This window comes from Microcaecilia unicolor, chromosome 10 (genome assembly GCF_901765095.1).
Source record: "Microcaecilia unicolor chromosome 10, aMicUni1.1, whole genome shotgun sequence".
In the NCBI taxonomy this organism is placed as follows: Eukaryota; Metazoa; Chordata; class Amphibia; order Gymnophiona; family Siphonopidae; genus Microcaecilia; species Microcaecilia unicolor.
In genome coordinates, this window is record NC_044040.1 from 134,688,216 (window position 1) to 134,710,106 (window position 21,891).

The following is a 21,891-nucleotide window of genomic DNA, read 5'->3' on the forward strand; positions in this document are numbered from 1 at the left end:
TCAAGACAACAATTCTAATCACTTATTACTGCAATTTAAGCTCAGGTTACATGCTTCCTTGCTCAAGACATAAGACAATGCTGACAAATGCTTATCGATCAATAAGTAATAACAAGGGATTTTAACTGAAACTGAGTTGAGCAGCACAGGGCAGTAAGAATTTAGAGGTAAGTTAAAAGCCATGCAAAACTTCAAGGCAACTGCTTTAGTCTGTGGTAAGACTGCGGGGGGGGGGGGGGGGGGGGGGGGGGGGGGGAGGCTCAAGCTATGATGCTGAGGATGGGTGTGTGTCATAGTTCCTTCAACCCAATTATGGCACAGAGGGTGACTGCAATACAGCACTTAAGGAGGGTTCCAGGCACAAGCAATACAACAAAGGAATGATTTGTAACCAAGTTTGGGCTTCCATAAAACAGTGCCTGACTGTTTACTTGCACAGTTAACACTGCTGTGGTTCCAGCAGCTAGCAACAGCTGTTTTTTTTCTTAGTCTCTTATCATGCAAAGGGGATAAAATGTTCTTATGTCCTCATGTCATTTGAGATGATTCCACTGCAGAATTGCAATTCTGTCCCCTCTCAGTCTTTGCGCCTCTCTCCATCCTCTTGAATCAGCATGTTGCTTCTCCCTTGGGAGCTTGTTGCCCTTTTTATAACTTCCATCCACCTGCAGAGAGACAGAAGCCTTAGGTTCTAGATACCAATACCTATGCCTCTCAAAATACATCTACAGCATAATGCAATGGCTTTTTAACTCTGTAAACAAACAAACAAAAAACAAACAAACTAGAGGAACCCATATAGTAAGTCTGCGTTAGAGCTATGCACCAATACTTAGCGCACAGCTTCCTAATGCAAAGTGTTATCTCCCCATTGCCAAAACCAAATAGCATACAAATTGCTGATGCATTAAAAAGTGTGTGCTGTCAGTAACATGCAGTGTTTGCAGCAAATGTCTTCCAGTCACTGCAGGAGTGGGGACTGGCAAATGCACTAATAGGAAGGGAGATATTAGAAAAACAAAATTCCACTGGATTCCAGGTCCCCTCTACCCCCCAAATGAAAAAATCCATGGTGGTCTAGTGCACCCTCTCCCCTCCTGCAGACCCCCTTTGAACTTAAAACAAATCCCTGGTAGCCTACTGGACCCCCTCCTCTCCATCACTCCTCTCAACACCCAAAGTAAAATCCCTAGTGGTCTAGTAGACTGACTTCTCCCCCACCACCCCTTGCACATCTTGAAGGTGGGAGGCAGGAAAAATGCTCACACACTCCTGCTTCATGTTCATATGGATACACTAGACCACCAGGGACATGTTAGTTAGGATGTCAGGGGATTAGAGAGGGTCACCGCTGGGACCAGAAGGAGGTCTGAGGGCCAGTGATCTGAGGCGAAGTGCTACACAGACATCATGATTCTGCAAACTGAAACTCACCTCTCAAAGGTGTACTCACTCTCAGCTCTAAAGAAATAGACATGAGATTTGAACTGCAGCTTGAAGACATAATCCTTGTGAATAGCATCTGCTTCTACTGGTGGGCTGACAATGTAACCCAGCAATGGGAGACTGGCTAGTGGGTAATCATCCTGCAAAACAACAAAATGGGCAAGTGTTATCAACAGCAGGGAGACAGCCTCCCCTTTCTACAGCAGGCCACAGACTTCTGCCAATACTGTACATACTGCCAGCAGCAGGGAGTGCCATGACACTGAGCAGGTTATATTCTTCCTTTACATTAAATACCTTATTGGACGAGACCAATGGTTTATTGAACCCAGCATGCTTCCACTGATTGCAATCAATCCAGGATGTTTACAAGAAAATATCAACCAGATCTGAAGGGGGAGATCCTTTTCCTCTTGTTCATTTCCAGCTCTTGGCAAAAAAAGGGATGTTTTGTAGGTCTGTCTGCCCTTGTCCAAACTTTTATACAGTAACATAGTAAATGTTTGGCAGATAAAGACCCAAAAAGCAAAAAGGGGAAACCAATAACCTACTCACAAATAAGTATTCAAAACAGCAGAAAAGAGCAGGACGAAAACTTGGCAGAGCAGCACATTCAAAGGGAAAGACAGAAATGGCATCAGAGAAATGTTTGGCAGACTATTGAATCTTGCCAGTTATTCCAAATCCAAGCCTGTTGACACTGTATCAATCATTTCTCCATAATGTCCTCCACTGAAGTATAAAACACTTTATTGATCTCACACTCAAAAAGACTTGTTACTATAAACATATAAATACGACAGCAATCACTTGAGTGTGAGATCAATAACTACTACTACTATTTAACATTTCTAGAGCGCTACAAAGTGTACGCAGCGCTGTACAAACACAGAAGAAAGACAGTCCCTGCTCAAAGAGCTTACAAGCTAATAGACAAAAAGTAAAGCATTTAAATTTAAAATATTTAAGCAGTCAAGCACAAGAGAACAGTCACAGAAGGACTGAAAATGTTGAAGATGTTAAATAGCGCCAGTCCCAGTACTGATCCCTGCAGCACTCCACTATTCACCCTCCTCCATTGAGAGAAATGACCATGTAACCCTACCCTTTGTTTTCTGTCCAATTCTTAATCCACACCAGAACATTGCCTCCTATCCCATGACTCTAATTTTCTCAGGAGTCTCTCATGAGAAACTTTGTCAAAAGCTTTCTGAAGATCAGGATACACTACATCAACCGGCTCACTTTTATCCGAATGTTTATTCACACCTTCAAAGAAATGAAGCAAATTGGTGAGGCAAGACTTCTCTTGCCTGAACCCATTCTGACTCTGTCCCATTAAACCATGTTTGTCTATGTGCTCCATAATTTTATTTGTTATAATAGTTTCCACTATTTTGCCCAGCACTGACATCAGGCTTACTGGTCTGTAATTTCCTGGATCACCCCTAGAACCAATAAAGTGTGTTATAGTTTAATGGAGATTGGGAGGACAGAATGGACAAATGATTGATATAGTATAGCACTATAGGAGATCAAATCCAACAGCCTACCCAAACATCTTTCTGATGTCATTTTTGTTCTTCCTTTTGTGATGCTCTGCCACGTTTTCATTCTACTATTTCCTGCTGTTTGAGCAGAAAAAGCACCGCACTGTCCATTCAGTCTGCTCAACAAGGAGGCCAGAGTTGAATCTGGCACTCTTCACAGGTTTCACTTCTTCATGATTAAACCCTGGTATACTTACTTTCTGTCTCTCCCTGCCTGCCAATTTTGGGGCACAGACCATAGATGTCTGCCCAGCAATGGTCCTACTTTCCAATTATTGGAGTTCCCGGAACCCATTTCACTATTGATATTATAACTGAAGTCCATTGGCATAGCCACAGGGGGGAAACAAGCAGGCCTGGGGCCCCCCAGTCTGGGCTCAGACCCCCTCAACAACCAAAAAGTACCCGTTGAACAGCTGCCCACAATTGCTCCAGTGCTGCCTCAGCAGCGAAGTTGTCAAAGGCTGGAAAGGAGGCCACCAATTTCTTCACTGCTGAGGCAGTTCTGGGCAGCAGATCTCATCAGCTGGTGGGGATTAAACATCCCCACCAACAAAGGTAAACATATTAATGCAGCCAGGAAGGGTGGAGGGAGTAGAGATAAAATGCATTGCTCCCTCAGTCCACTCCTGGGCACCCCCAAAAATTGAATCCTGACTACGCCCATGCTAAAGTTGTAGCATGGAACTATCATCTTTATTCTGAAGTTGTCACCAACAGAAATGCCCTCCTTCTACACCATCAACTAAACTTACTGTATCTGTACTAATCTCCTGGATTGTCAACTACTGATGCTGCACTTTATATGCCTGAAATTGCCTTTATGAGCTGATGTGGCATGCCACCTTTCTGGCAATTTTCAAGTCCCAAATAAAAGCTCAACTCTGAGGCTGATTTTCATTCTTGAACCCTGGTTTCTCCTCATCATAATGGAAAATATACAAAGCAGATCGTTGATGGATAAAAATGATTTTAATAATATATTAAAATATGCATACAATAGCCCGACACAGGCCATGTTTCGCCCTACTGGGCTGCTTCAGGGGCTACAAAACAAAATAATATATAATAAATAATCAGAACATTAAATTAAAATTAAAAAATTCAATCTAAATCCCACAGAATTAACATATATATAATAATAAAAGAACAGGTAAATCAAAACATACATATATATGGTAAAATATCACATAAATCAAAATATACATATATATATAGTAAAATATTACATTAAAAAGTCAATGTTCCAAATAATATTAGCATAATTCTATTATGCGTGTAAATACAAACAAAAACTGAATGGAATGCATAAGACACCCACCTACTCAATGTTTCTCCACTACCAAAGGAGGAGTAAGATGATAAAAGCAACTGTAATATACTAGAAAATGAAAAATGAAAAACAAATAAGAGCAATAATGATAGCCAGCATGAATAACTATTATATTAAAAATAGAATAATCATCAGCTCATGGAATAAAAAATAAAAAATTGATTGTGAGGTATAAAAATAATTAAATGAATAATGGAAGATAAAAGAGAAAGGACTCACATATGCAGTTGATATCTTGAAAAAAATGGCTCTTCCAGAGATGTTGAAACAAATGATCAATAGCCTGCATGGAATAGTATCACTCAAGTATGTAGACATGCAGGAATAGCGATATATAGATAAAGAAACAATTCTTGCGATAGAAATGTGGTAAAATATATAGTAAAATACGCTAAAGTTTTGCATGTGATCAATCAAATCTTCACTTATCTCCCAGCTTGCCTAAAATGCCAGAAATATGGCAAAATATATAGCAAAATTTGCTAGAGATTTGCATGCAATTAATCAAATCGCCACTTATCTCCCAGCTTGCCTAAAACGCTGGGACCAAAATCAAAGTGTCATAATTATAAATATGTGTGAGTGAAAAAAGAATAAATTCACAATGCTCCTGAATGGCGTCACTAATCGATTGTGTTACTCATAAGCTTAGCGCTATGCCGATAAAAATACAAATACGACGTAAAAAAGACAACACATATATCTCATTATATCTGCTGCCTAGCAGGGACCATTAATAACAACAAATCAAATGATGAAAATGTATATATAACAGATTTTAGCTGAAAACTTACATACGATCGATCAAACAGTCACTTATCTCCCAGAATGCCAAAAAAACGCTGTGACCAAAACCGGAAGTGATTAAAAAGAAGGAAGAAAGAGGTCAAAGTGCTTCGATACTACAGAAATTATCAAAAAAGTGATATGAAAATATGTGGGTGGGTAAAAGAAGTAAAAGAGAAAAGAAATGAGTCTGCAAAAGGGGTATATATATTTCTTTAAAAAATGTCGAATATACTATGCAGGCTTGTTATGCTCCAGCGTGACGTCACTTAGTCTTTAGGAAACCTCGATGTGGGATAAAGAAAGGGGGGTCACTAACGAGGACCTTTGGGTGAAATTGAAAACAAAACTGTTTGCCATGTGAATACATCAGAATGTAAAACAATTAGAAATAAAAAAATAGAAAGGTCAAAGGTCAAAAAATAGCCAGAATATCGCCGAGAGAAACTGCACGGGTGTCATAAGATCTATTGCTAGCTAACAGAGGGGGCCAGAAAGTGATGAGGAAAAAAGGGGAGAAGGAAATTGAATTTGCTGCTATAATAGCTAAAAATATGTTTGTATATTTGCATGAAAAATAATAATATACAATTTTTATATAAAATTTTTATGTATGCAAAAAATATATATACAGCCATTAAGAAGCGGGTGGTAACTAGACTCCCCATACTGCTATAATAACTAAAAATATGTTTGTATATTTGTATAAAAAAAAAAATAATAATATAAAATCATTATGTATGCAAAAAGTATATATAGCCATTAAGAAGCGGGTGGTAACTAGACTCCCCATACTGATAGAAAAATGGGGAGTTATTAAAAAAAGGAGGGAGTGGTTATTAAAAAAAGAGATAGGATGGATGTCTTGTGCATATTAATAATCATAAAAATACAGAAAGATCTGTTTCAGCATTTAGACCATATGGATGAAGGGTGTTGAATTCGAAAATAAATTCTTGCTCTTTTCGTAATAAATGAATATCAATTGGTCCACCTCTCCATTTATTTTTATATACATAGATTGCACAAAACCTATAATCCTCAAATTTGTGGCCTAATGCTATTGAGTGTTGTACCAATGGTTTTTCTATTAATTTACGATTCATTGCACTTCTGTGTTCAATGATTCTAACATTCAGTTTCCTTTTGGTTTTACCTAAACTCCTTACTGTATCTGTACTAATCTCCTGGATTGTCAACTACTGATGCTGCACTTTATATGCCTGAAATTGCCTTTATGAGCTGATGTGGCATGCCACCTTTCTGGCAATTTTCAAGTCCCAAATAAAAGCTCAACTCTGAGGCTGATTTTCATTCTTGAACCCTGGTTTCTCCTGATCATAGCCTTGTTGGTTATAATCATTTTTATTATACTAAATATATTTGGATTTAGCTCACACCTTTTCCAGTAGTAGCTGAAGGCAAGTTATATTTATAGAAACACTAGTAAAAAAGGCCCGTTTCCGAAACCAATGAAACGGGTGCTAGCATGTGGTTTGTGTGTGTGTGTGTGTGTGTGTGTGTATGTGTCACAGAGTTATTTTGTGTGTGTGAGTGTGTGCAGGTTGTTAATGTGTGTCATTTTTTGTTTTGTTTTGTTTTTTGTTTGGGGGTTGGGGGATGTGCTGTGCTGGCAAAGTGGGTTGGATTGGTGTGTGGCTTTGAGGGTGTGTTTCTGTTGTATTGTGTGTGTGTGGTTTTGTCTGTCAAGGAGGTTTGTGGAGGGGGGTCTTTCTGTTGGTGAAATGTAAATGTGGTTGTAGGGGGGTCAGCCTTTGTTGAGTGTTGTTTTTTTTTTTTGTGTTGTGCTGAGGCAGCAGTGTTGTTTTAGATGAGCGGAAGGTAGAGGAGCACGTTCTTTGTCTGCCGGTATTTTTTGGCCGTTTCAGGGCTGCTGTAGGGGAATGCTGGAAGAGAAATGTGCTGTTGGAAGCAGCGCCATCTTTTTCCATTGGGCTGGGGTTCTGGGCATCCTGGGGGTGGGTGACGGCTTGCCTGAGGACGGGGATGGTTGTTTTAAGTTGGCGGAAGGGAGAAGAGCACGGTCTCGGGCCATCAGGGGGTGATCCGGTATGTTTGGTCCATTTCAGGCCGGCTGCAGGGGAATGCTGGAACATTTATGCGCTGCAGGAATCAGTGCCATCTTTTTCCGGGTGCTCGGGGAATCCCCGAGGTGGGAGACAGCTTGCCTGAGGCTGGGGATGGTTGGGCACGTCCTTGGCCGCTTCGGCAAAAGGGGAAGAGGAAGGGGGTGGGGAGTTACCTGCAGCCACCTGAGAAACCATGTATTCTTTGTTTGTTTTGTATTATTAGTTTGCATTTCTGTTGAAGAAAGAGTAGATGCCTTTCGAATGATGGAGGTGGTGCGTCGGTGTGCGGTTGTTTTGTTAGTTTGGCAGCCAGTCTCCAGCGATTCCTAGGCAGGGAAGGAGTACTCCTCCCCCTTCCTTGGTCGCTGTTTGCTGCTGGCTGGGTCGCAGGTAATCCTTCCAGCTGGGCCGCAGCTTGTCCTGTTCGCCCACGTCCCAGATGGTGACGGGCACGTTGTTTTCCAGCTCCTCTGACTCCACGTCAAGCGATCCCAAATATAGTCTGTGCTATAGGCCCTCTGGCACTCTTCAGTACTGGCATTAGGCATTTAAAAATTTCTCCCCCCCCCCCCCCCCCCCCCGGTCTATTTTTGCACATACCCACAGCAGGAATATTCTCTCGCTCCAGCGGTGGTTCTGTGCTCTCCGTGCTGCACAGATAATGAGCCATTCTGCTGGGGAATGCTCCTCCCTTATTGTCACATAGTTTTCTCTGATTGGTCCGTCTTACGTTGCCTAGTATTGCCTGGGAACGGTGTTGTGATGGTCCTTTGTGTTTCAGAATGTTGAGGGTGTTTTTTCTGATTGGTCCGTCATGTGAGGGCGGGGCAGAGAGACATGGTCAGTGTTGTGGCTTCACCACCATGAATCCATGAACCCTTCAGTGAGTGACTGAGTGACTTCAGAACGTTGTCTTCAGAACGTTGAGGGTGAGTTTTATTATAGTAGATTAGAAAATGACAGCAAATAATGGCCATTTGGCCTACAGTAGGTATTTTCCTGTTCCTAGAGAGCTTACAATCTAAGTTTGTACTTTAGGAAATGGATGCTAAAATAACTTGCCCAAAGTCACAAGGAACATCAGTAGGATATGAATCTTGAAGTCCCTGGGACCCTGACTTTCAGCCCACTGCTCTAACCACTAGGCAACTCTTCCACTTCCATCCTCAGAAGCTTAGCTGAGATTAGGTGGCGGAGCCGGTGGTGGGAGGCGGGGCTGGTGGTTGGGAGGCAAGGATATTGCTGGGCAGACTTATACGGTCTGTCCCAGAGCCGGTGGTTGGGAGGCAGGGATAGTGCTGGGCAGACTTATACGGTCTGTGCCCTGAAAATGACAGATACAAATCAAGGTAAGGTATACACAAAAAGTAGCACATATGAGTTTATCTTGTTGGGCAGACTGAATGGACCATGCAGGTCTTTTTCTGCCATCATCTACTATGTTACTATGTATTTTCTGAAGCTTCTTATTTGTCTTCTCTGTGTGTCTTGAGTGCATTGTAAGCTTCATGGAGTAGGTATTATCATGTAATTTGTACTTGCAGTGTATGTTTGGTACTGCTGTAGAAATAAGTACAGAGCAGACACCTATCCTAATATTAGAGGTGGCATCTCCTTTCTCCTTTTATCCCTTTAACCTTTTGTCTGTTTTAGCCATGCATTGTTATAATTTAGGGGTCAATTTAATAATCCATATGTAAGAACAGTGTACCGAGGCTTAGCACACAATGTTCCTACAGATGGTATGCAAATCACTGTGGCATTCAGGGGCAGCAGAACACCCTTTTGATTGGGGGAAGGTCTAACTAACCAAACTCCACCCCATCCCCAAAGCTTTCTAGTTGGTGAATGATACTGCATTTGATGCATGTGATTTTGCTATAAATAATTTCCTAAAGTCCTTGTCCTACTGGAAAACACATGCACAAAACCAGAAAAGAATATGGACCTGTAAAGACTATACATGACCACATCTGGGGAAAGGTGACTATAATCTCCAAAAACTAAAAATGAAGTTTTAATGAATTCTGCTAGAACAATTTGTAATAAACAATCCAAACCCCAACCCTTTTATGTGAAAAAATACATTCAAACATGTTCAAACATGCAACTTCTTCAGTATGCATATGAACCCACGGCATGAAAAATCAGCCACCCTCAAAATTTTGGATCCGCCACTTTAATCACCTTCTCCCAGAGATGGTCACAATATAGGACCTTATTTGTCTGAATTCGTTTTTCAAGTCAATTCTGAATATGTTCCCTTAAATTTTACACTGATTTTTAAATGTTTCTGATACCACAAACGAGGACTGTGTCAGAATTTAATAAAACGTGGGACAGGCACGTGGGATCTCTTAGGAAAAGGAAGAGCTAGTGGTTACTGAGGAAGGGCAGACTGGATGAGCCATTTGGCTCTTATGTGCCGTCATGATTCTATCACTGTAGGCTAACACTAAAACAGTGTCATGGCATAACTGTACCCTCTGGAGTACCTCTGACAAGGAATTTAGGGCCAGATGCACTAAAATGTGGTCAAGGCAACTAACAAAGCAAAGCTCAAAAGAAGTTTGGACAAGTTTCTGGAAGAAGTCTATAAAAAAAAAAACAATTCCTAGGTTGACCTGGAAGAGCCATTGCTTTTCCTTGGAAATGAGCTATGAGACAGATCATTTTGGGATCTGCAGGGTACTTGTGACCTGGACTGGCCACAGGATGCTTGATAGACCTTGGTCTAACTCAGCCTGAATTTTCGTTTTTTTTTTCCTCTTTAAATTTTTTTTATTGAGTATCTTGAGTCATCCAAGAACAATAACCACAAATTGCATATATTGCATATCAACATAAGTAAATAAGTAAATAACTTTACATTTGCACTTTTACCCTCTCCCACCCCTCGTGCTTCCCATAAGATCTACTACATATCCAAATCTCCACATTGTAACTTAAAACTAGACAATTTCAATCTAAATCAATTGACCTTGATCCTCGATATATGCCTCCCCCCAAAACCATTCCATTGCCCCATCTCTGTCCTCCTCCCTGCCCTCCCTATCCCTCGATTCCATTTTTATAATTTGTCACCCACCCGAAGACAATCCCTATTCTATATACTACCCTCCCTCCTACCTCTCCCACCCCCTATATATATATATTCCCAATCCCTCCCTACAGCTCCTCCACCATTTGCTGAAGTCTTGTCCACCCCCTTGTACGCCGAAGTTCTCCCTCTCTCCTATAGACTGTCAGGCGTTCCATCCACCATAATTGCCTCACTTTAACTTTCCATTCACCCAAATTCATGGGATCTGCTGCCTTCCAGCATCTCGCTATAAGGCATTTAGCTGCCGGCAATCCCCATCTCATCATTTTACTCTCTTCCCAAGACTCCCGTTCATTATACATACCTAGTAGACATACCCGAGAACTGCACACCAAAGAAACTCCCATTATTCGAGCCAATGCTTTCATCACCTCCTGCCAGAATGGCACCACTCCTGAGCAAATCCACCAGATATGCATAAAAGTGCCCCCCTGGGCTTTACACCTCCAACAAATATCCATAGCCCCCGGGTACATCCTTTTCAATCTCTCAGGTGAGCAATACCATCGCGTGAGTACCTTGTAAGCATTCTCTTGAACCAACACACAAACCGATGCTTTTTTAACTTCCCCACATATCCCCTCCCATTCTTTCTCACTAAATTGGCAATGCAAGTCCTTCTCCCATGCCCCCTGAAATGGATAAGGCTTTGGATCATCTCCTCGAAAAAATTGATATATCACTGAAATAGGCTTCGGGACTTTCCCTAACAGTATCCACAGATTTTCCCTACCTTGTATGTTCTCCCTCCTCCACCCGGAGGAGGGAGAACATACAAAATGTTTTAATTGCATGTTTTAATTGCATGTAAGCAAAACTATCTCCCTCAAATATCCCGTAACGGGCACACAACTCCCCAAAACTCCACATCTGACTCCCATGCAGCACATCCCTAAAGCACACCAATCCCTTCCGTTCCCATCTTGCAAATGTAGCATTTTCTCTACCTGCTCTAAACCTAGGCTCCCAACAAATGGAAGCGAAGGAGGACACCCCTTCCCTCCACCCCCAACGTCTTCTCACTACTCCCCATACTCCTAACAAATGTCTAAGATATGGGCTACAATCCCCTGATAGCCCCATCCCCCCAGCCTCAGTAGTCCACAAGAGAACTCAGTCACCTCTGCGGCGAATATGATTATTCTATCTGAACAGCGGGTTTCTCTACTCCCCTCCCCCAATCCAAAATCAATCGAAGTTGCGCCGCCAAATAGTACCACTCCAAGTTTGGTACCGCTCTTCCCCCCCTTAACAAATCTCCCCATAGAACTCGCTTTGCCAAACGCGGCCTTCTGTTCCCCCATATGAATTTAATTATAGACCTCTGCAACTTCTTAATAAGTGGTCTTGGAACCGCAATAGGCAATGATTGAAATAAAAATAACAAATGGGGGAACACATTCATCTTAATCACTGCCATCCTCCCCCACAACAACAACCACAAGCCTTTCCATCTCAACATATCATTCCTAATCTGCTCAGAAATACTGCCGTAGTTAAGCTTAAATACCCTATTTAAGTCCCTGGGTATCTGCGGGACTGCACCACAAAACAGCCCTATCAGGCAATGACTTTCTGTCCACTTTTTTTATATCTTCTTTCTTCCAGCACTACCCTGAGGCAATTCGGAATGCAGCTGTCCCTGTAGCCCAGCTGCCCGAATCAGACAGCCTTACCAGCCAGAGACTCCTCACTGCCACGCTCACTACCCTGCCGCCCGACCTCACTTTTTTACCTTTGAAGCACTAGATAACGAATTTGGTGTGGCACCCACTTAAACTCATACCTTTCTCTCACCTCTCGCACCGCCTCCTCACTTAAAGATATACCCAACAATTCACTTTTGTCCATATTCACCCGCAAGCCCACATACTTCCCAAACTTCCCAAAGATCCCCTGAATCACTGTGAGGGTCCTCCCCGGGTCTTCCACATATATCAACATATCGTCTGCAAACAAAGCAATACGATGCTCCCTTCCCCTAATCCTGATCCCCCACACTCCTGGATGACCGCGGATCAACTCCGCCAATGGCTCTATGTACAAAGCAAAAAGAAGCGGCGAAAGCGGACGTCCCTGTCTGGTCCATCTGCCTATAGAGAATAACTACCATTAATATTTAGACAAGCTCTCGGCCTCTTGTACAGAGCTTCCATCCACATACTAAAATTCCCCCCCAGCCCCATTCTTTCCAACACCACCCTCAGGAACCCCCAATTTACCCTATCAAAGGCCTTTTCCGCGTCCATGGTCAGTAGGGCTATTCCTGGTCTGAAGCTTTGAGCCTCCCACAACAGATGAAGTGTTCTTCTAATATTATCACCCACTTGTCTCCCTGGAATAAATCCCGATTGATCCGTGTGTATCAACTTGGGCAACAGCCTACCCAGTCTATTCGCCAATATCTTAGCTAAGACTTTTGCATCCACATTCAACAGGGAAATGGGTCTGTAAGACCCACACAAAGTTGGGTCTTTACCCAGTGTAGGCAAGACCATCACCCCCACCTCTAACATTGATCTCAGGAGCTCCCGCCTCTCCAGTACTCCATTTCCCACCATAAGCAATAAGGGGCTGAGTAAACTCTCAAAGTGTTTGTAAAACCGGCTTGTAAAACCATCCAACCCAGGGGCCTTGCCATTAGGCAGCTTATTAATAACCCCCTGTACCTCTCCCAATCTGATTGGTTCCCCCATCCTTTGGCTGTCTGCCTCACTCAATTCATGTAAAGGAATCTGATCCAGATATCTTACCACTCTCTCTTCCGACTCCCCCTCTGTAGCTGCATATAGTTCTTGGTAATATTTTAAGAAGCACCCTTCAATGTCTGAATCCACATATACCCAACCTCCCCTTTCATCCTTTATTTTCTGTATCAAGGATTTCCCACTCCAAGCTCTCAGACATCGGGCCAGCATAGCACTTGATCTGTTCGCAAACTCAAAATACTGCTGTTTGAGCCTCGTTCTCATATATTTGACCTCTGCCATCTGGGCCTGGTCTAACTCCCCCCTGACTCTCTTAAGCTCAGCCCATACCTGGGGGGAGGGATTTCACTGGTGTATCTTCTCCCACCTGTTCAAACTCTCACGCAAATTCATCAACCTCTGACCCCTCTCTCTTTTCTTCCAGGCTCCCCACTTAATCAAGACCCTCCGCACCACCGCCTTCAATGCATTCCACAACACCCCGTCATTTACCTCCCCTGTATCATTTAAACTGCAGTATTCTTGCACCGTCAACTGTATCTCCTCCCTCACCCTCTCATCCCCCAATAGAGATTCATTAAGTTTCCAAAAGCTATTCCTCTTCTTGTGCCCCAGTCTTTTCACTTTTATCCAAACTGGAGCATAGTCTGAAATTTGAATGGGTTCTATCTTCGCCTCCTCTACCATTGTGCACTACTTCGGTGAACCCACAACCCATCTATCCTGGTGTATGAACATGCCGCATGGGAGTAAAAAGTGTAGCCCCGTTGCACTCCGTGTAACGTCCTCCAACAGTCCAACAACTCCATCTGTCTCAAAAATTTATGTAATGCCTTTCTCCCAGGACCTGTCTGGTGCCCCCTCCCCCTGAGTGATCCAATCGGGCATCGGGGGCAATATTGAAATCCCAACCCACGATCACCTGCCCTCCAAAATATCCTTTAATCTCCTCCCATAGAGATGATAAAATCCCCGCTGCTCTACATTAGGGGCATAGATGTTAATCAACGTAATCTCCTTTCCCTGCAACAGTCCCCTAATGGCTACACATCTCCCTGTTGTGTCCTTAAATTTATTAGTAATTATCAACCCACATTTCTGCCCAATAAGGATGGCCACGCCTCCCGTCCTTCCTCCTCCCTCGCCCTGATGCACCACCATCTCTCTATAAGGTTTACCTCGTAACAAATGCGCATCCCTCGGTCTCAAGTGTGTCTCTTGCAAGAAGGTCACATCCCACTTCAGCCTATACAATTCCTTCATAACTCTACTTCGTTTTCCTTGGTTATTAAGACCATTAACATTCCAAGATCCCACCCCCAATATCTCTCCTTCTCCCTCCCCCCTCCCATATATCCTCCCCTCTTTCTCTTACCCCCCCCCCCGAGGCCCGCACACACCCCTCAACTCTCAAACCCCTCCCGTACAGACCCACATCTAGATATAGCCATTACTCTATCCCTCCTTACTCCCCCCCCCCTTTTACCACACATTCAGACATCAGTTCCCTTCTACTTCCAATCCCCCTCCTCTCTATTCCCCTCTCCTACCTGTCCTAATCCACCCCAACTCCTTACAATTCCCACATAGGATCATCTCCTCACAAAACATTGCAAATATTTATTGTCCTTGCAATTTCACTATTCACATCTCTGCTCTTGCTCAGGAAGCCCTTTTGTCCACCTTCTTCTCACGAGCTGCCACCACCTGCCAAGCTGAATCTTTTCTAGGTTCTACCACCAACTGTGCCGGCTGCTCCCGGACTGGAACTCCCGCACAGCCCAATGCTCTTAATGCCTTGCACTCTTCTTCCGGCGTCTTCCTCGATTTTCCCTTCACCGTGAGCCACATTGCAAAGGGGAAAAGCCATCTGTATCGAATCCCTTTAGCTCACATGAATCCTGTGACTTCCCTCAATGATCTGCGTTTTTGCAGCGTACTTCCAGCCAAATCTTGGTACACTCCAATCCTATAATTTTTCCATTGAATCACTTTCTGTTGTCGTGCTTTAGACAGGATCATTTCTTTGGTAGGGAAATCCAGAAAACAAGCTATTATATCCCTCGGGGCAGAATCACGCTGTGGCCCTGCACTGCGATGTACTCTCTGAAGACGGATGTCCTCCTGCACACTCCCCTCATCTGAACTCAATATATATTGGCACAGTTCTTTAATCACCGCCTCACAGTTAGTAAAAATGTCCAGCTCCGGGATTCCTTTGAACCGCAGGTTATTGCGGCGCAATCTATTTTCCAGATCCGCCACCTGTTCCTTTAACTGCTGAATCTCAATCGCATCCACATGTGTCTCTGCCTGTTTTTTTTTTTTCATTTCTGCCTGGGCCATTTCCATCTTCTCCTCCACTTCATCCACGCGAGAAATCTCTGATCTCCGCCTGGATCTCTCTGAGAGAGCTTTGAATATCTTTTCGGACTACCTCTATTTCGGACTTCAATTCCTTGAACCAGCCTACTACCTCCGCCTTCGTGATTTCTCTGGGACCTCTTTCTGGGGTTCCTCCTCGGAATTGGAGGGGATCGCCTCCATCTTGTCATTTCTCTGACTTGGTCCCCCTGCCTCAAGTTGCGCCTTTCCAGTCTGTTCTGCTGTATACCGGAATCTCTCCAAATTCTTTTTTGGTGGCATCCTGTATTGCTCCTATCTCCTTCCTTGTTTGCTCAATAGTCCAATTTATCTTTCAGGGTGCCACCCTTTTATTATTCACCCCCGTGGGACTGCACCACAAAACAGCCCTATCAGGCAATGACTTTCTGTCCACTTTTTTTATATCTTCTTTCTTCCAGCACTACCCTGAGGCAATTCGGAATGTAGCTGTCCCTGTAGCCCAGCTGCCCGAATCAGACAGCCTTACCAGCCAGAGACTCCTCACTGCCACGCTCACTACCCTGCCGCCCGACCTCACTTTTTTACCTTTGAAGCACTTCAGTGGCTGCCCTCCAACTTCCTCTTCCCTTCGATGCCACCTCTCCCTCCGGTACCTCCGCGGCACTTCACTGCCAGTACGGCAATCCACTTCCCTCCACCACGCTCCTTCAAATTATCGCACTGCTGTCCGTTCCCGTCATCCACACTCTCTACCCCGTGGTCTCCAACATGGGGGAGGGGAAATCCGATGCGTCCACCTTCTGCGGCTCACACTGACTTCTCCAGACCTCCTCTGCCTCTCATCCCCCGCCCTAGCTGCAGGTGCGATTTTTACTCCTCTGGAGTCTGGAACCCTCGGGTCCGGGGGCCTCGCTCGGGGCTCTACGGAGCTCACTCCACAGCGGCCATCTTAACCCGCGGCTCCACTGGAAGTCTCAGCCTGAATTTTCTTGTGCCCACTTGAAAGATGTAGCAGTGAATGGAAGCAATGGTAAGGTTAACCAAAATTAGAATGCAAATTACCTACAATGAAGAGACTTACACAGAACTGAGACAATGTAGGTCATTAAATTACATCACTATTAAACAAAATGGCTTCTTGTCCATACACACACATGCACCTTTCTTCTCCCAAATACCTGGTGGGTCTTGTAAAAAAACAGACAGAAGTTAGTGAAGACCACCCAGAGTTTCTGCCAGCCATTACTGTTCTTGAACTTCCGCAGCAGATATCCTGATAGCTGGTTCTATGGGATAAAAAGATACAGGAAAAAAAAAACAGCGTGAGCGGAAGAACTCCTGTCCAATCAATCTGCCAAGACACAGGCATCAATTACACCATTTTTAGTTATTTTCCATAGCCTATTGTCACAGCAGTGATCCGCTGGCAGAGAAAAAGATAATTTGGACTGCCAGGTACACAGAAACTACCTGCAATATGGTGATGTGCCTCTGGCCCTCTGCCCCTCACCTCCTCTCTTGTGATTGGTGGCCTGAGCCATGGAGGGAGATTTTCCTGCCATGGGTCAGAAACCTCACCAGGTTTAGGTGGTGCCTACAACGGATTTCAAATACCCCCCCCCCCCCCCCCCCCCCCCACATCCTGATGTGGCCATCACTTCTCCAGACATCTAAGATGGAAGTAGTCCCTCCCTCCTACTCATCCTTATGTCTCTGTGTTACAGATATTTGCATTGTCTCAGCTAGCAGGGACACCTGACCCAGGAGTCATGCAGATGAACAACTGGACTCCCTACAATCATGGCAGGGATGACCCCTATAACTATCAATGGGCAGAATGGTGGGGGGCACCGCATGAACCTAACATACCATGTGGTACAGCTGGGTCAGTTGTGCCTGCAGTTGGGCTCCTTTGCTGTATTGGCAGGGGCTTTGCACTGTATGCTTGGAAATATATACAAATATAATAGGTTTGGAATTGTTGGTTGAAGTACAATTATGCAGTCGACTGGTTCTATGTTTGTTAATAAAGCTGCGGCCAAGTTGTACCACTATATCAAGTGTCACATGTGTTTCTTGCCCAGGCCAGCACCTCAGTCTTCATTATAGAAGAGAGGGTGGTCCAGGTTGGTGAGAGGCCTGGGACATGAGTAATGGCTTACTATGTTAATGGACTACAACCATCTTCAAAGCCTCATGCAAGTGTATGTAAAACGGAGCCTTGAAGCACTGCTGTACAGAGATGTTAAGAGACTCCAAGGGCTGTGAACTGAGTACTTCATCAGGAGTGGGGCTTGGAAAATGAACCCTGAGATGCTATATAGCAGCACACAGCACTGGGCCATTGGGTATGGCACATTTTAAAAACATTTTTACCCCTAAATCAATGAAGACTACTTTTTCACTCTGCACAATGAAGCCGAGATGAGAGAAATAAAGGGATGCACATGAGATGAGAAATGGTGCTATCATCTCCTAGTTAAGGCAACAAGACAAGCGTGAGAAACACTCATCACATCCCCACAGAACAGAGACTCAAAGCTACTAGCTTATTAATGGAAATGAGGTAGGGATGGCTAAGGGGAAAAGAGCATACAGATAGCAAAGATTATATTTTAGGATGGAGTAACAAAGAAACCTATACATAATGGTGATGAGCCCTGTGGTTTGAAGGCAGCATACTTTCAAAGGGAGGTTCAAGGTGATAAAATGGGACATGAGGACTCTTGAGGATAGTGCAGGTGTTTACCTGAATCATACATAGGTAATCAGACAATGAGAGGCTCTGGTTCCGATACCAGCACACATGATTGATAGTATTGGGCCGCTGACCCTCACCCTTGCTCAGCAGATAGTGAGGGGAAAACTCTGGAGAGACAGCAAGAAAGCACAAAACTGAGGTTGAAAAGAGAGTGAGAAAGGATGTAAGAACTGCAGAAAACAAATAAACAGCTGGTTACATTATTAGTACAGGCCCAAGCACTAGTGTTTGAGGATGGGAGGGGTATCATGCAGCTATAGCTTCTGCGGCTTCACAGACTTGTTAGAAAATGAGGATAAGGGGTAGAAATTTGATTTATTAAAGGACTGGAAGGTGGCCCTATCATCTTGAAATAGCAAGGTTCATCCCACATTTCTCAGAACCAGTGAATTTTTTTAACCTATGACTCTAATGCAGGCATTAGACTTTTCTACATTTCTCACTCTAAATTTAAATACTAAAATAATAGTTATATATAATCACCTATATAAAATGTATTATGTATCACAAAACATTCTAATAACTCTAGACAAACATATCAAATGTACTGCAGCTCTAAGTCTCCAGCAGTTAACTCATAAGAAACTGGATTTGCATTTAGATTAATTTTTATTACTATCAGGAAAGTCTCAGAAACACACTGGGGCCAAATCACCTCCCCCCCAAAAGGCTAACAGCCAGATGCACTAAAAAGAAAACGTTAGAGCCCTTCCCTTACCAATTCCCTTAGCGAATCGGTAAGGGAAGGGCATGCATCAAGGAATAGGAATGCAAATGAGCTATTCATTATAGCTCACTTGCATTCTCTATTCCATCGGTAAACAGTTGGCCAGTCGGCCGGTGGAGCATGCACAGAGCAGCCAAGCGTTATGCTGGCTGCTCTGCGCATGCCAAGAACGTTGAGCACCTGATTTATAACATGATGTCTGTTTTAGTGGCCCTTTACAAGGAGAGAAAAATCTCTGCATGAATATAACACGTGCTAGGGTGTCCCTATAACTAGCCCCTCCATGACACAATGATTACGATTTATAACAAATTACTACTGTACCTATGAAATGTTATTCCGTCCACACAAGTCGGCACGTGGATGCAGCACCTCATAGGTTGGCTTGCTTTGTTTTGTGAGTACGGCGATGACGGCAGCGCAGGTAACGGGAAACTGAGACAAACCTAATTGGTTTCAACATTTTGACCTGTCTATTACTCCTTGTTTAACACAAAGGCACGCTACACAGAAAAGAGTCCCTCCCAAGTCCCAACTCCCGAGAAAGCCACAAGCAGTGTCCAATTAGGAACCGACACGTTTAGCAAATCGGCAGCAGTCTTACATCTGGGACTTGACTGGTCTGGGACTACCTCGGGAGGAGGGAGGGAGCGGAAGCTGTGTGTGTGTGTGTGTATGTGTGTCTGGCGTCCGGCGTCCTCCTCCTGTTCATGTTCTTGTCCATGTGCTAGCGGGCAAATCAGAGCAGGGTTGCTGTCTGGAAACAAAACCCTTCTGTGAGGTGTGAGCAGAATCATGCTGCTGCTGCCTGCACGGAAAACCCTCTTGCAGAATGTGAGCAGGAACTGCTGCAGGTAAAAGACGGCCAAAAAGGAAGTTTTTATTATTGAATGGATGTCTTTTTTTGAAACGAAGCTTTATTAAGCTCCGCTTCAAAAAAGATGTCCATTCAATAATAAAAACTTCCTTTTTGGCCATGCTTCACTTAGCTGAGAGACTCGGAAGTCTCTGAGCCAATCACAACGTGTTTAGCTCAGCTAAACGCGCTGAGAATGGCTCAGAGACTTCCGGGTCTCTCAGCTGAGTGAAGCACGGCCAAAAAAGACGTTTTTTTATTATTGCGGAGGTGAATGATGGCGAAAATGGATGGCTTTTTCGATGGCCGGCCTCAACTGCACTTTTGTTTTTATTATTGTGGAGGTGAATGACAGCGAAAACGGATGGCTTTTTTTTCGATGGCCAGCCTCAACTGCACTTTTGTTTTTATTATTGTGGCAGGGGGGCGGAATGACAGCGAAAACAGACAGCTTTTTTCGATGGCCGGCCTCAACTTCACTTTTGTTTTTATTATTGTGGTGGGGGGGCAGAATGACTTTTATAGCGGTTTTTCATCAGTTTTCAATCCCGCACAGCCCCAACGAGAGGTACAGATCTCTCGTTAGAGTTTCCAGTGTTAAAGCAATTGGAAAAGCTTAATGCATCTCATTACAATAGGGTTTCTACACAATTTGCTCATCTGCATTCCGTTTTCGTTAGCTGCCACCGTCGTCGTAAAATGGCTTTTAGTGCATGCCAGGGTTTACTACTTGCTCGTTAATGGCTCGTTAGGTTTAGTGCATCTAGCCCTAAAAGCTCCAGAGTAATAGCTTGGTTACTTGATAGGATGGCAGACAAAGGAAAGAGACCTCCTGCTGCCTGGCTTGGTTTTCTAACTATCTTTCTGACTGTACTTGTCAGTTACGTCATGGCCCCTCTTTCTTCCGGTCTTATCCCATCAAATCAGGCGTTCAAGGTTCCATCTTGGTATCCACCCTTTTCCATATTTTCCTTTCAACCCTTCTCACACTCATTCAGAAACAAGGTTGCACTTCACTCTGCTATGCTGAAAACATTCAAATCCTCTATAGAGTTACTGATCCCTCTGCCCCTCTCTCCATGCTCAATACCTGCCTTCTTCATGTCGCCACCTGGTTGAAAAACAAACGTTTGTTTCTTAATTCGTCCAAATGTGGTGCCATAATTGTTCCCAACCCCTCCACCTCTCTGCCCCCACCACCCTTAATTGAGGGCCATTCCATTTCCTTCTTTAATACTGTTAAAATCTTTGGGGTCATTTTTAATTCCAAACTCACTTTCTCGCCTCACATTAATACTGTCATACGCTCTGCTTTCTTTTCACTACACCGTATTCATGCCCTTCATCCTGTCCTTGAGCAATCCCTCATTCGTTCCCTTCTCTCTGTTGTTATTTTGCAACTAGCCTTCTGTAATTCTTTATTTGCCAGTCTTCCTTTATATTCTATTAAACATCTTCAGTTGATACAGTTGACAGCAGTCAAGCTCCTACATCATTCCCACCATTTAAATCACATCACTCCCTTCCTTAGTCTAGAACATTGGCTCCTTGTCTCCGCTAGGATAAAATGTAAGATCTTATGCCTTGTTTTCAAGTCTCACCTGCCCTCTGCTCCTACTTTCATCAGCTTTGGAGTAGCCTAGTGGTTAGTGCTGTGGACTTTGTTCCTGGGGAACTGAGTTGGATTCCCACTGCAGCTCCTTGTGACTCTGGGCAAGACACTTAACCCTCCATTGCCCCTGGTACAAAATAAGTACCTGAATATATGTATACCCCTTTGAATGTTGTTGCAAAAACCTCAGAAAGGCAGTATATCAAGTCCCATTTCCATTCCCCCCTTTCCCCTTATGTCCCTCTGTGTCTCCTGTACTCCTCTGCTGCCAATTTTTAACCATTTCCTCTCTTCCTGCTTTCCACTTGACCATCTCTCATCAATCCTCCTTTAGTTTCCTTGGCACTTCCCTCTGGAATGCACTCCCACCTCATCTCTGTCAAGAATCATGTTATTCTAGATCCAAAACTCTGCTCAAAGCTCATCTGTTCTCTGAAGCCTTTGAATTATCCTGCTCTTTCCCCTCCCCCTCCAGTGTCTCTTTCCCCTCTTTACTTTATATTATTGTAAACTGTGCAGTAGTCAGTTTAGACAGTGTGCGATACATCACACCACTGGAATAAATGAATAAAT

The 21,891-nt window shown here is 43.8% G+C and overlaps 1 protein-coding gene across 3 annotated transcripts in view; it reads right to left on the reverse strand.

The window, feature by feature from the left end:
- Positions 1-258: 258 nt before the first annotated feature.
- Positions 259-21,891, reverse strand: part of FARP2 (FERM, ARH/RhoGEF and pleckstrin domain protein 2) — a 750,352-nt gene continuing 728,719 nt past the window's right edge. For all 3 annotated transcript variants that reach the window (XM_030215608.1, XM_030215609.1, XM_030215606.1), the window contains 3 exons: positions 16,541-16,648; positions 1,435-1,586; positions 259-665 (listed from right to left, as the gene is read on the reverse strand). In XM_030215608.1, the coding sequence (XP_030071468.1) occupies positions 578-665; positions 1,435-1,586; positions 16,541-16,648 (348 nt within the window). In that variant the 3' untranslated portion in view covers positions 259-577. The remainder of the gene's footprint in view (positions 666-1,434; positions 1,587-16,540; positions 16,649-21,891) is intronic.